General features: G+C 45.6%; 1 protein-coding gene across 2 annotated transcripts in view; it reads left to right on the top strand.

Annotated features, from left to right (window-relative positions):
* Ppfibp2 (PPFIA binding protein 2) overlaps positions 1-14937 on the top strand; it is a 154053-nt gene that overhangs the window by 57061 nt on the left and 82055 nt on the right. For both annotated transcript variants that reach the window (XM_026781536.1, XM_026781537.1), the window contains exon 3: positions 2775-2989. In XM_026781536.1, coding sequence (XP_026637337.1) covers positions 2775-2989 — 215 coding nt within the window. The remainder of the gene's footprint in view (positions 1-2774; positions 2990-14937) is intronic.

The raw sequence follows: 14937 nt of genomic DNA, 5'->3' as shown, positions 1-14937 counted from the left end.
TTGAGATCATTCTTGTGTGTTTTTCTTTAAAGAGCATCTGGTTGTATTTCCTCAGGTGAGATTTATAAAATTAGAATTGCTAGTTGAAAAGTATGAACAGTTTTACAGTATCTTGCCAAACTGCTTATGCAAAGAATTGGGCCAATATTTATGTCTCTGCACAGGCTCTGAGTATTCTCGGTGTGTGCTTGTCAACACTGATCATTGCATTTTCAACTTTGATCATTTCACCAAATAGTGAACAACTGAACCCCCCCCCCTTTTTTTTTTTTTTTTTTTTTAGTTTTTCGAGACAGTGTTTCTTTGTAGCTTTGGAGCCTGTCCTGGCAGTAGCTCTTGTAGACTAGGCTGGCCTAGAACTCACAGAGATCCACCTGCCTCTGCCTCCCGAGTGCTGGGATTAAAGGCATGTGCCACCACCGCCCGGCTGAACTCCCCTTTTTAAATGTTCCATGAACTATTTAGAAAATATTTTATTTCTATATTTTAGTTTTCTATTTGCATTTTTGTAGATGTCTCAGAGTGGCTGTTTTGTGTGTGAGGAGCGAATTAGGACTTTTTCTTAACTGATTCATATGGTGTCTCTGTATGAAGGATCTATTAATATTTTATTATAATCATTATAAGTAGTGTTTTCAGACTTGTTTTTATGTAGCAGAAGTTAATTATATAGTAAGTGTGCAGTGTTTTGTTATATTTTGCTCAGTCACTCTTGTGCCTATCAGATCTTAATCTAACCCAATTTTCATCTAGTCCTTTATATTCTTATACTTTAAAATTTATATACAATACTCATCTCTCTAAGGTTTATTTTTGTGTGTGGTATTCAATACACAGCAGCCGGATTATCATGTAAAGTTAGCAAAACACCTCTGTATCTTCTGTCTCTTTCAGCTCAGCTCAGTGTATACTTCACCTGTATGAAACATTCTGCAGTTAGACTGTGTGGCACGCAGATGGCTCCCTGCATAAAAGCACTGCCCTGCAAGCCCAGTGTTCTGAGCTCAATTCCTGGAACCCACAGTGGAAGGAGAAAACCAGCACACCAAAGTTATCCTGACTGCTATACTCATACCATGTGGCGCACACACACACACACACACACACACACACACACACACACACACACACACACGATTTAAAAACAGGAAAAGGTTATGCATTCAGAGCGCAGAGGAATGATTGCTGAGCAATTGTGTGGGGACTGGAGGGCTTGTTGAGTTTCTAGTCGTTTTCTTCCCTGAGGTTTGGCTTGCGCAATTCCCAATCAGTTCTAAATTGGATGTGTAGGAGCCAAATAGGGCTGCGCACACACCAGAGCATGGGTACTTGTACTGCTTCCTAGCTCCCCAGAGCCTGACTTGTTTGTGAATTGTGACCTGCGATTCCCTCTGTCATACATTTTCAGAAGGCAAACTGGCAATCAAATTCTGTGGTAATTGTTTCCTTCTGTGTGGATTTTTCCTTCCCAAACTGCTTGGCAAGGACATGGTGGCTTCTAAAAGCGTAAAGGGGACCAGGAGTTAGATGCCAGACCCACAGTGGCCCACCAGCTTCCATTTTCCAGGGTAGTCCTAACTTTAGATAGCTTACCCTATTGCCTTTATAATCCAAATGCCCTAAAAAAAATTCATACTTTAAACTACATTTTACAAAATATTTCTTACAGCTGAAAATCCAGAATTCCTTTGTGAGACTCCGTGAGGTCAGTTTGGGCTTTTCTGTAGTTGAATGATAGGGTGTAGAAAGACACAAACAGCCCTCCCTATTTTAGACATACTAAATTAGAAGGAATGGACCCAGCATCCCAGATCTCTGAGGAAATCCAGGCACTGATTTCTGTCTCTTTAGCTATCTACTTGAGTATGTGTACAGACATTTGAGTACGTTGCATTTCAGTGTCCAGTGGGTGCTGGGAACTCAGCTATGCCTGGTGTAGACTCTGAACTCAGCATCCATGCAATCTGTCATGGGGAAATGGGCAATGGCTATGCATAGGAACTAGTACAGTTTTAATACAGCAATGTCCAGATTAGAGCATCCAGAAAGATTCTGCTTTGCTATACTCCATCACCAGAATGAGTATAGTAATCCTTGGGCATAACTGTGCTCAACTAACCCAACTAACTCCAATCAACTCTACCGTTTGTTTCTTTATAATTTCATAGTCGTGTGGTATATGTCATCTGGAATGGCTTCATTTACAAGTCTGCTACCATATCGAGATGGCTGCTGGCAGTTGGGGCTGTCTTTTCTGCAGGGCAGGCGGCCTTTGTTAGATGATTGGCATTGGAGAGGAAGAGCAGGAGCTGTCAATCCTCTTAAGCCCCAGACCCAGCATTAGTACAGTCACTTCCATAGTGTTCTAGTAATAGCAGTGACCAGGCCATGGCAGGGAGCGCAATGCCCATAGTGACTGGGAGGAGCTCGGAGTGGCCGTCTGTGCAGTCAACACTGACTTAAAACCAATATGTTTATAAATGGCGAAGAATTGGGTCTCATTTATTTTGGGCACTGGTGAGGGCTGACTGTGCTTTATCAGGTGTCTTCATGTGCAAGTTTTGTATGTCAGGCTTATTGGGCTGTACCCGCATGATGGGTTTCTCTTCTACCATTCCAGGTGAGAGCAAAGATGCTGCTGCTGTGTTTCCATGGTGAAGCAGGAGTGATCCTCCAGCCCTTCTCCTCCACTCCTCACTGTCTTTGCTCTTGATAAGTTCACGGACTGTAACATCCACTCTTCTTACAAAGTCTCTTCCTCTTTTTTGTTTCAGGCACTAAAACAGTCACAGATATTAGTGATGGCAACTGTGAGCCTGGGCTGTCACCTCCATCCTCCTGCATGAACTCCATACCAGTGCTCCATCTCATTGAGGACCTGAGACTGGCGCTGGAGATGTTGGCCCTTCCTCAGGAGAGAGAAGCCCTGCTGAGCCAGATCCCCGGCCCAACGGTGGCCTACATAAAGGAATGGTTTGAGGACAGCTTGGTAAGTGTGGGTCTGTGGCCAGATAAAGGAATTGTGGGGCATAGCTAAGTAGCAATAGAATGTATCCAGCTGCTTTCCTAGGGAGATGGGCAGGTCATCCTGTGGAGAATTCATAATATCTAGGAGTAGGTAAGCTAAGGTGCTAGCTCATTGAAGTCAACTGGGATGTAGCCATTGGAAAGAGCTGAGGCACCGTCTTTTAATGCAAGAGCCCTGCAGAGCTGATCAGAATTGGAAAATGTGTGTAAGGCTGAGCGGTAAAGGTTGATTGTGGAAGTTGAGACCTTCTTATTCATAAATCATGTCATTTATGGTTAACCAGCCTCCATCCCAGATGTCCTAGCCTCCTTTCTGTTCTCGAGGGATCTGTCAGTGCCTCTCACCCCATGCCTTCCTCAACACTGAGCAGTTCCTCATTATCATCATTATTTGTGTTGTTCAATATTCTCAACTGTCTCAAGCTGTCTGCCTGGTACCCGTGTCATGTACCTGTAGTAGGCAGCATAATGGTCTCCCAAAGATGCCTTTGCAACAATGGCCAGAACCTGTGAATATGTTTATGACCTTAAATGTGAAGGGAAGTAAGAACAGTTTCAAATAAAGTAATCTTAAAAGTAGGGAGTCCAGCTTGGGCTGTTCAGGTAGGCCCAGTGTAATAATAGGAGTCCTTATAAATACATTTATATTGTATTTCTATTGTTCTCTGAATTCTTATATGAGTCTCCAGGGCCTGGTTTTTTTGCTGCCTCCCTTTCTGCTTTGTCTAGAACCTTCCATCACGTAGCCAGGAGAGTGACTGACAGTTCTTTCTGAATAGGAGTCTTGTCTCTCCATAGTTCAGCAGTTTGTCTTTCTTCTTCACTGTGCAGTTTACACTGAACAGAAGTGCCCCTTGGTCATCTTATGTGACCGTACTGTCATTTATGTGACAGTCTTTCTAATATTGACTTTTAAATTATTTTAAGTCTTTCGCCATATGAGAAAGCATTGCTGAGTAACTAAACATTTCTGCCTCTAGAATTTTCTAGCAATATAATTGCAGAGATCAAATGGGGTCATCATTTAAAATATAGACTATCTAGTGAAATTTGATTTTAAATAAGCAATGAATAGCGATGATCGGATATGCCCTGAGCAGTTGGCTAAACCTGACAACCATAATCCAAGAATGTTAATAATTTTAAGCCTTTGACACATTTTTCCAAATATCTTTTCAGAAGAATTTTGTTGTCTTTATTTTCTCTGGCCAAGTTTAAAAAGAGTCTATTCCATGTTATCCTGAGATCAGAAGTAATCACCAAGATTAAAATATGGCTTTAGCAGTTACGCAAGGGAAAATGTTTTACTGCTGTTTTTGTACATTTCTTTCTTTAGTGAGAAGGCTAAACTTTTTATTAGGTTATTAGTATTTTCTACAGTTTCTAAGCTTTTAATCTCATACCCTGTATGAAAAAAATCTACATATACATGATCACATGAATTATTTAACTAATGTCTAAGTAAGGTGTCAGATGTATAATTAGAAAGAATAAGCTTGAAGGGAGTTCTAAATTTTCTTCCCACGCAACCTTGCTATCTCCTTAACCCCTTGGGTGGGGTTGTTCTGCCGTATGTTCCTATCTTGAGTTCATTTTCTATAGGTGTGTTTGTGTTACCTTATTTTATTTTATTTTTTGGACATATATTTTTTAAATGTCATGCTTTTTAAACCATAGGGTTTTAGAAGATTTTAGTTGACTCTCTCATTCGTAACTGTTTCTCTTCTCTTCCTCGTAGCCCTACAAAGGCCTGACTTAACCTCACTTCAAGTAACCAGGCATCCCTTCCCCCTCCAGGAGGTTCATGGTTTGACTTTTAGGTGACAGTTCACTCTAATGCATCAGTTTTTAATGTGTGGCATGAAAAAAGTTGATCTAACTTTTAAGATATTTTGGGGAAATACATTAAAAATAATTTTTTCAGAATGCAGCTGATGTGTTCCTTGGAGAAATAGCTTGTGTTTTCAGATTTGCACAGTTTTTAGGGGCTGATCATTTGCAGTGATTGTGGAATCCACTGTTTAAGGCAGATTTCCCTAAAAGCTATTGTGTTCATAAATCTTCTAGAGTAATTATGCCCATTAGCCACATATGAATGGTGTACTTTTCAGGGGTCAGAAGTTCACATAAACATTCCCAGAAACTAGAGCTGCATGTTAAGGGTTTGATTCTGAGCAGAAATGACCTGTCTGTTTTCAGATCTGACCGACCTTAAGTCAGTTTACACTCTGGCTCTGCACACATTCCAAACTCGGTCTTCCTTGCACAGCCCCCAAATTCAGAGCAGTGGGCAGTTCCCCAAGTGCATTAGATTGCTCTTTCTGCTGGAAAACTTGACATACAAATTTTTGTCTCACAAATACTGGTCTATTTGGCTAGGAGCTTGTGAAAAACATTAACTTTAGATCAGGCACTAAACTATCTTAAAGGGATTCATTAAAGTTTAAAAAGTATTGCTTTAGTCACTGAGACCCCTTTTTGTTTAGACAGGGTCTATGTAACCCTCGCTGGCCTGGAACTTGTGATATAGGCCATACTGCCCTTGAACTCATAGAAGTATGCCTGTTCTGCCTCCTGAAAACTGGGACTAAAGGTGTGTGCCATCACACCCAGGTTGTGTGTGTGTGTGTGTCTGTGTCTGTGTCTGGTGTGTTTAAGACGCTTAGGTAGGTTAGAAAGGGAGTTGGAATGAGAGAGGTAGAGGGACAAGGCAAGACTGACCTGTGCCTCCTGCTCAACACAGGCTGCACATCGTGTGTGTTAGCACAATTTTCTCCTGCAGACAGACTGGCTCTGTCACGTACCTCAGAGCTCCTGTTTTGTTGGAACATTAGCCTGACATGGTTGAGCTCTGTCTGATAACATCACTATCTTTTGTACCTTCTCCAACAAAGCAGTGTCAACAGTAGGGTTTAGAGCACTAGAAAAGTGTGTAGAGAGGCTGGGCATACCCATTGGAAATCATTGGCCAAAAATGACTTCAAAAGCTCTGGCTCCTCCCATCTTCTGCCCCACCATCCCTCAAGGCTGGATTTTCCTTTTGTGTATCCTCTATCCATGGCTGATGGAGTTCAGGCACCATATATTCACATAGACACAGCTATACAACTCTGTTCAGAGTTGATCAGTTTCTTCTGGACAATATGTCTATTATTTATTTTTGATTGAGGGAAGAGATGTTTTTCTGAATCTCTCCAGCAGACTTCCCATTGGTCCAGTGGCCAACATGCTACTGAAGCATCAGGGGAAGCTGAGTAAGAATAATAGGGCATTCGACCAAGAGCAAATTGGGTAGTCCTCATCAAGAAATCCAAAGGTTTAAATGGTGTTACATTTTGGATTTCAGGGTTTTTGAAATTTTATTTGACTTTTCTTGATTAGGGATGCTTAGCCAGTAAATTCTGTGTAAATAATAATAAAATCTCCCTTTAAAAAAGCAAAATCACAAACAACTAAATACTGCCAGTCCCGAGCATTTCAGACAAGAGAAATTCACCCTCCATTGACTTCAGTTTGTTATAATAAGTAGTCCAAGGTGAGCTGAGGCCTGGCTTGCAGGGATGGATGCTGTCAGAAAGGAAAAGAGTGAAGGAAAGAATGGCCCCTAGACAGACATACCAAAATGTCTGTGGCAAGAAACACGCACATACACGCATGTTTACTCTTCTAATTAACCAACAAGTTTTTTCTGTCTTTCCTTTTTATATTTTATTTTTGACACAGGTTCTTATGATAGGTGTGTACCACTACACCTAGTTTTAGGTGATATTGGGTATTGAACCCAGGACCTGGTACATACTAGCAAGCACTTCACCAACTGAGCTATATCCCCAGCACCTTCCTCCATTAAAACTACCAAACAAAACCTCAAATCCCCAAAGAATCTCGCTGACCTGCTAATTAACTTTGGGGCTATGTCCTCTAGGGACATAAAAATACTAAGCGCCAATGAAATAGAATTGTAAAAGTTAAAGCAGTTCTATCTCTTTGTGAGTGCGTGTAGGCATGTGCATGTGTGAGAGTGCGTGTGTGCTGTAGCATGTACGTGGCGGTCAGGGAGCAGCCTTGAGTGCTGGTCTTCACCGTCTGTCTTGTTCTTAGGGTAAGATCTTTCTTGGCTGGATTCTCTCCCATGAGCTAACAAGGGGTTCTCCTTTTTCTTCTGCCTCCCCATCTCTCCTTAGATGTGCTGTGATTACAGATGCACACTGCATCTGGCCTTTCCATGGTTTTTGGGAGTCTGAACTCAGGTCATGAGGTTTGCACCAAAAGTGCTTTTACTCCGCAAGCCACATCCTGGTCCAAATGTTAAACGTCAACAGAGCTGTAGATTAGCTATTGTTGTGTCAAATGACCCTTGCTAGAGAATCAGTGAACTCTGGCCAGAGAGGAAGGGCTGTGGCCCCTACTGCTGTTCTTCAGGGTTGTTAGCTCTCTGGATACCATAGGATCCCTAAGTTAAAGGGACCTGCTAGAGTGCAGAGTTGGGAGTGAGGGAATGGCTGCTGGTTAAGAGGAGGACAAATTGACTGGAACTAGGCCTGCCCTTCCTTTATGTCTTAGATGAGAGCTCATTCCTGCTCCTGCTGTATCAGAATGGACAGCTGGGTGTGTTTGAGTGTAGGGCTTGTCCTCTTCTGCTGGGTCTTGGCCAGAGCCGAGACCCAGCTGTAGCAACATGGCCCGCAGAAACCTTGCTGGCCAGACACTGCCAGGATTACCTCCAAGAGCAACAGATCTGCCACAGATTACTCAGAGCTCAGCTGTAAGTTTCTAGAGCTCTGTCCTAGACCCTTGGCAATGAGTGGGTTGGGATGTGGGCTCCAGGCCTGGAAGGGCATGCGTAGAGCTCTCTGACTGGGATTTGTCTCTGGGGTCTCAGTGAAATAAGGAGCAGGAGCTTTGGATTTCCTTGGAGTCCATATTTGAATTCTGGACCTACTTGTAGAAGGCTGATTTACAAGGAATTTCTTGGAGTCCCAGGCATGCTGAGGTCACCTGCAGAAAGGATTCAGGGAGATGCTTCCATCCATCCTGTAGGCAACAGAAATGTTACCTTCAGGAGACAGGACTGTAGTCCTTTATGTTTGGTGGACAGTGGTGAAGCTGGGATCAGTGCTCACGGAAGATGCAGCCAGGATCCCCATTGGTAGTTTGAGCCACAGGTTGATGCCTCTCAGGGGCGTGGGCCTGTGAAAGCTCCTGAACCTCACCAGACAGTTTTGAAGTGAAGAAAGGAGATGCTCCTTAGAGGCTTGATGTGTACCACAGGCAAGAAAGGGTTGGTACTACTAGGACTGCTCCTACAACTTTTGACTGGGCCTTAAGAGAGCTTTTGTGTGGTCTGCAAGGGGCTTATCTTTTTCTTCATACCTGTGTGGCTGGCTGAGTAAAATTTTGCTGATGTGGTCAGCTTGGCTGTGTGTGTAGTCTTCTAAAGAGGTTAGCTCTCCAGAGTCAAGCATTCAACTAGCAGAGCAGACCCATTTGCTAGTGAAGAGCTGATATGAACCCTAGAGCCAGCAGTCTCCAGATGGAATAACTATGGGTGTTTCTCTAACAACATTCTGGTATACACACCCCTCATCTGTCAGCAGCTGGTACATCCTGTTGTTTGATACTGTGGATATGGGCCAAGGAGATCCTTGGCTAAAGTTCAAGATGAAGTCAGAGAAGGGGCAGGGAAGCCCAACAATAGCAAAAAGCAAGGTGAGGGCAAGTCAAGGCAGCACCAGGTTACAGGCTGTGGGCCAGTAGTTGGCAGAGACTCTAAGGCACTGCTGTTCTCTTCGGAACTGGAATACATGCACACCCCCAAACACCACCCCAGGAGCCCAAGCTTTCCTTTGCAGTGTAGCAAGTATCCTAGGTCAGTGAACCTAGGCACGTGACAGCAAGCTGAACCAAGGCAGATAGAGGAGGTAGGAAGTTTAAAAGGACAGTCCTATGTCCGCTGAGACTCGGTTTTCTCTTAGAAATGTCAACTTAGTTTCTGTATCTGTTGGACCTGGCCGAGCAAGCTAGCCTGCACAGCTGAGAATTAGCTTAGCATCTTGATCTTAGAGCTTCTACCTCTCTAATGCTGGGGTTTAGGCCTGTGCCACCATTCCAGGGTTATGTGGTGTTGGGAATGCCAGGGTTTCATGTATGCCAGGTGAACATTCTGCCAGCTGAGCTGCATCCCCAGCCCCCCTGGTTAAGCATTTGATACAGGGTTTTATTCTGGGGGTTGGAGCAAAAGGCCTCCTTTGATCCACCACTCTTAGTTTCCAAAGTGGAGACAGTTTCGGGAGCCTCAAGTGAGGTCAGAATCTCAAGAACAGTGCAGAAACCTGTCTCATGTGGGTAGCCTCTGCTTGCGTGGGCAGCCTCTGCTGTGATTGCTGGGAGGCCCCGTGTAGGGTATGTGTGCACCTCTGAAATCCTAACTAGTCAATGCAGGCTCCCGTACATAGCTTTTGAATTAGTCTCTCCGCAAAGAAAGAGATCAGGCCTTGGAGAGGGCCTGACCTCCTCTCGTATCAGCTCCCAGACACCTTGTTACTTGGTGGCTTCTGCAGTTCCAGCCCCTCACACAAAGCCTTGAGCTCCCCCTGTCACATGCAGTTTGCAATTCTTCACAGAAGAAAAGTCTGTTTTCCACAGTGGAAAGCTAGAGGCGGCTCAGGAAAGGTAAGCGAGAAAGCTGTTTCACGGGTTATAAAACATGAGCCTGGGTTCTTCTTGCCACGTGATTCATTTCTCTGTCACCGTTCTCCAGTAGGACCAAAATGTTTATATTGAACATTCTAATTGTACAAAGCTACAGGCAGGGAATCTGTAGGGAAACCTTTTCTCCTGGGTTTTAAAAAGAGAATATGGGGATGCCATTCAGTGGCTTATAGCTTAACAGTAAAGTGTATGCTTAGAATGCAGGAACCTTGGGGCCAACTTTCAGTGTGTGTGTGTGTGTGTGTGTGTGTGTGTGTGTACAGACAGACAGACAGACACACAGAGCTTGGGGAGAACTTAGTTTTGTAGAGCAAGAAAGGCTCATTGTTCATAAGGTAACTTCCAGTGTGTGTCTCACACCTCTCCTATGGCAGGTGCAGTGTGCAGTTGAGTGAGCTCTCGAAGTAGGTAGGCTCAGTCTACTCCTACCCCCAACCCCTCAGCGGGCCCTGGGCAGGCATAGGGTGCAGTGGTGGTGCTTTACCCAAGCGCAGTACTTCAGGAAACCAGTAGGTGGTAGTCAGGGACAAAAGCTAGACTGTCTAAAGGCTGAGGACTAGGGGTCAGATCGTAGGTTTTATAAGAGAAAATGGTCTGGATTTTTGTTTTCTGATTTTTCTGGGTCACCTGGAAGCAAGAGTCTTTTCTTATTTTCCTTAGAAACCAGTGGACAAACAGCTGGCAGGGAAGGCTCCATTATTATGGGGCTGGAGAAGGAGAGATAGATCCTGCCTAGTCCTGGGCCCGGGACCATAGATTGGACTTTTCCCTTGTTAGTAGCAAGAAAACCTCTCAGGGCTCCTTGACCCTTGCTCCTCTCTCCTGGTCACAGGAGGTTGGCTCTCCACATTCCAGGAGGCATTTCCCGGGCCACGTGGTGTCTGTTAGCGCTGCCCTAGAAACACTCCTTGTGCCCTGGGGGATTATGAACACAATTTTCCTGGCACAATAGCCCATATTTGAGGGACTCTCAGTTATTGCAGATTTAACAGTTTTACTTTTTTCTCCCTGGATTTTTATTGCTCCCCCACCTCCTCCTCCCTAAGCAAGTAAATTCTAGCAATCTGGATCCTTTCAGGACCTGACCAAAAGAGACTGTTTCAGTCCCCAGAAACCAGTGTTTATACATGGCCAAGAATGTACAAACACTGGTGAAATGGCAAATAAATCTTGCCCTCTGAATTTCCTGCTTCAGGCCCAGGGGACGTTGTAGAGGATGTTGCCAGGTTAGCATGACTTGAGGTCTAAGCATCCACTTACCCTCAACCTGCAAAGAAAGCCTGTCACATACACTGCCCAGAGCCTTCTGCCCCCTCAGCACTGCTGTGGCTGGCAGGCTAGCCACAAGAATTCGGTCTCCCAGTCCTAAGTTCTTTGAGAAACTTCTGGAAGTGGCTTCTTATTTTATATTACTCCAGGTGTGGTCCTGGGACCAGCCATGTGAGTGTCTCCCTGGCAACTTGTTAGTGATGTGCAATTAAATACAGGCTCCATCCCTACCCTGCTGCTCAGTTTGTCCTTTCAATACAAGCCTCTCCAACCAAGATGGAGAAGCTTAGTCCTAACCCAGAGGTTTGTGAACCCTGGTCTGTATTTGGCCTATTGCCTGTTTGTTATGCCCTGGGATCAGCTAAAAATGATTTTCACATTTAAAAAACTGAAGAAAACTCAAAAGAATATTTTATGATGTGGAAATGATTTAAAAAAATCAAATTTCTGCTTCCATAAATAAAGTTTTACCAAAACTCAGTCATGCTTGTTGGTTTAGCATTAGTTATAACCACTTTCATGGTAAAAATAGCAGTCAAGAATTGAAGGGTGCGTGGCCCTCTGGGCTTCAAATATTTAGTGTTTGTCTCTTGTCCTGACCCACAGTGGAGATGGGTTCTCCAAGCTTGTGCATTCTAGGGACATGGGTGGGTGGTAGTGGTGGCCATAATGCAAGCCTGTAGGCAAGATTTCTCCCCTGAGTTCACCCATTCCGCTTCTTACCCTCTTGTCACAGCTCAGGTCCCTGTATGTTTGGGCACAGTCTGTGTCTGACTTACAGCTGTCACCATGGCCCAGATGTCCTTACAGCTGTCACCATAGCCCATCCCTGTTCAGGATGCAAATGGTGGGTTGGTGCATAGATCTGCCCTGTTGCTCCTGGTAGCTGGCAGGAGTCAGTACTGTTTGTCAGAATGTATTTATGGGCTTGTCCTATTCATTGTACTCTTGACCAGGATGGCCGTTGGGTATGGCACAGCTGGGATTCACCTGCAGTACTTTGAGGGAGCTCTGACCAAACTCCTGGGTGGTCCTCAAGTTGTAGATGCCTAAAGTTCTTGTGCTCATGCATCTCACTCATGCCCATCCCTGTTCCTCTTGCCAGCCACATGCACATCTCGGTTCCAGATTCTTTGGAGTGTTATCTTGTGAATTTGGGGTTTGAAGTGAAATAAGTACAATGAAGGAGAACATGCTTTGGTGTTTGTAGCAAAGCAGGTGAAGCCTCAGGCAAGAACTGCTGCTTGAGGGCATGGCAAAGTGGCAAGAATTTAGCTCTCCTTCTCTTCTCCCTCTCTCCTCCTCTTTGCTCCTGCCCTAGTCCATCACCCACAAGTGGAGTTAATATTGGCTCTGGTTTGGCCTCTTTTAGGCAAACAGGTCATTAAACCCTTGTTTTCTCTTAAGTAGAATATTAGTCTTTGCTTGTCTCAGTATTTGAGCCTTGCACTTTCATTCCGAGAATGCATAAATCTCTTCTGTGTAGCAAGAATCATGTTGGGCATGAATGTTAAATGAGTCAGAAATAAGGTGCACTTCCACAGCCTGGTGCAGTAGAGCCTTATCCACCGTCAGGTGCTATTTACTGTGGGCTGAAATTCCCTAGCGTCTGGGGAGGAAATCTCTATCCAGCAATGGAGGACTTGGGATGTACCAGGAAGATGCTGAGGAGGAGTTGGTTGTCAGGGGATGCTTTCCACCCTGATTCATCTGAGCCACCTCTCCTGGGCTTAGGCCAGTAGTTTGATGAGAAGTAGCTTCAGACCACTTCATTCCCCACTCTTCTAGCAGAAGTAAAGGCAGGCACTGAGCTCCTTCCTCTGTTGAAAGGGTGAGTTTCCCTTATCCTCACCTCAGGGAGTGCGACTCTGCCTCCAAATCAGCTCCCCAGACTCTGCACACCTTTATTGCTCACTGTGAAAGAATGATCTGCTCAGGGCAGGGAGTACATTTCATTTGTCTTGGTGTTTGCTTACTGAATGAGTTTCTTCATTTGACTTTCTCAGGTTCCTAGACAATAAATATTTTTTGGACAAGCCCTCCATCTCCTGCACTCTTTTCACATTGCCCTGAGGTCCGGGCAGGGAAAACAGCATTGGGTCCTAGAGCACATGGAACTAGGCCAGGGGGAGGCACAGTCCGGAGCTCATAGCAGGGCAGTAAGCTGCTTTTTTTCCTTCTGGCCTCTGCTCTGGGTGTGTCTGCAGGAATCTACTCCTCCCTTCATGCCAGCTGCCTGCTCGAGCCCTCCTCCGTGGCCTCTGATCTGTGACTATGCTGCCATCCTTATTTGTGCCCTATTTTTCTGGCATTGCTCGTGGGCTGTGGTGAACATTGATGCCACGTTGAGGGGGCTGTTGACACCCAGTGGATCCTGCTGGGATTTCCAGGAAAGACACAGAAAGGCCCAGAAGTCACATGATGTGCATCTGTAAGTCATTCACAGCAGACAGCTGAGTGCAGAGTCTTTGCATGTAACCGCCATTCCCACTGCACCCACATCAAAGATCACTTCCATAATCGTCATAGCCAAAGGCCACACAGTAAGGGTTGGGCCGGGGAGAAAAGCTGTTTGGGGGGAGGGGGGGCTTTCAAAGTATGAGGAGAGGAGGGATGATAGCATCCGAGGAGTACTGGAGGCGTCCCTGATATAGCCCACCAATGAGCTACATAGTTCCCCTTCTCCTCCAAGCTTTCCAGGGCTCCTTCTTACCTGGAGCCACTCCCACGTCACATGAAAGTGCACCCTTCATCTCCCTGCTTTGTAAAGTAGTCCTCCACAGGTGAAGATAGCCAGGAAGCAGTCCTGAGACCGAACAGAAGCAATAAGCCCTGGGGTGGCCTCCAGGGAACCCAGTGGTAGTGGCTCACAGCCCAGAGCTGTACTCCCTGAGGGAGCCAGTAGTAAAGGTCTCAAGGTTCTAGCAGTTGATCTCTGGATAGTGCCAGCAGCGCCAAGGACAGCAGGCAGCCTACCTAGACCTGGCTTACCTCTGAGCCCAGAATTGGCACAGGAGCTGGTTTTAAATCTGTCCTTTTTGGAAACCCAGGCTTCCGTTGGGCCACAGCCCATGGCCCATCTGTGAGAGGGGTAGGTGTGTGTGTGTGTGTGTGTGTGTGTGTGTGTGTGTGTGTGTGTGTGTGTGTGTGCACAGGCTCCTCTGGGAGTAGCGCTTATTTTTAGTTGTCTCCCTAGTCCCAAATAAACTGAGAGCAGCTGGGAGCCTGTGGGTAAATGCGGAGTGAAGCAGAGACAGGAAATCGGGGGCTCTCGGTAATGAGTTCCAGCCACACCAGAAAGGAGAAGCCAGACAAGGCATTTTCTTCCGGACTGTTTCCCTCTGGCAGGCTCTGGTATTATCACTGAGAAGGTTCCCATTGCCCATGTGTGAGTGAGTGTATGCATTCAAGTGTATGTGTGTTTACAACTCCTGCCTTCCCTTTTGATGAGGTTTGATTGCTCTGAAGGACTCTGAAGTCAGTCTTGGTCTGTGTGTGTCCATGTGTCTTTGTGCCTGCCTGCCTGCCTGCCTTCTGTGGGGGCGGTGGGGGAGGACCCTGGAGCAGCACCGTCAAGTCTGAGTCTTGTGTATCTGAGCCTGTTTAGGGAAAGAAAGGCTATAGGACACAGGCCAGGGAAGTGGGGAAACTGGAACACTGCTTGCTGTTCCTGCGGGGGAGGGGGCAGAGGCAGGGAGGAGGAGAAGGCTTGAGCTCCAGCCAGAATAAAGGGCTTTTTCTCAACCAAGGACTCTAACTGCTGACATGGGTACCCAGCATGGATGGGGACATTGATGTTTACAAGCATTTCTCGTGGCTGAAGAGGGTAAGTGACTGGCTGCATCGTCTGGGTTTCTCTGGTGATGAGTAAGGAGAGAGACACTGGGGGTGTTTGTCTCTCTCTCTCTCTCTCTCTCTCTCTCTCTCTCT

The sequence above is a fragment of the Microtus ochrogaster genome, chromosome 8 (assembly GCF_000317375.1).
Source record: "Microtus ochrogaster isolate Prairie Vole_2 chromosome 8, MicOch1.0, whole genome shotgun sequence".
In the NCBI taxonomy this organism is placed as follows: Eukaryota; Metazoa; Chordata; class Mammalia; order Rodentia; family Cricetidae; genus Microtus; species Microtus ochrogaster.
This window is presented reverse-complemented; position numbering and strand designations above follow the sequence as displayed.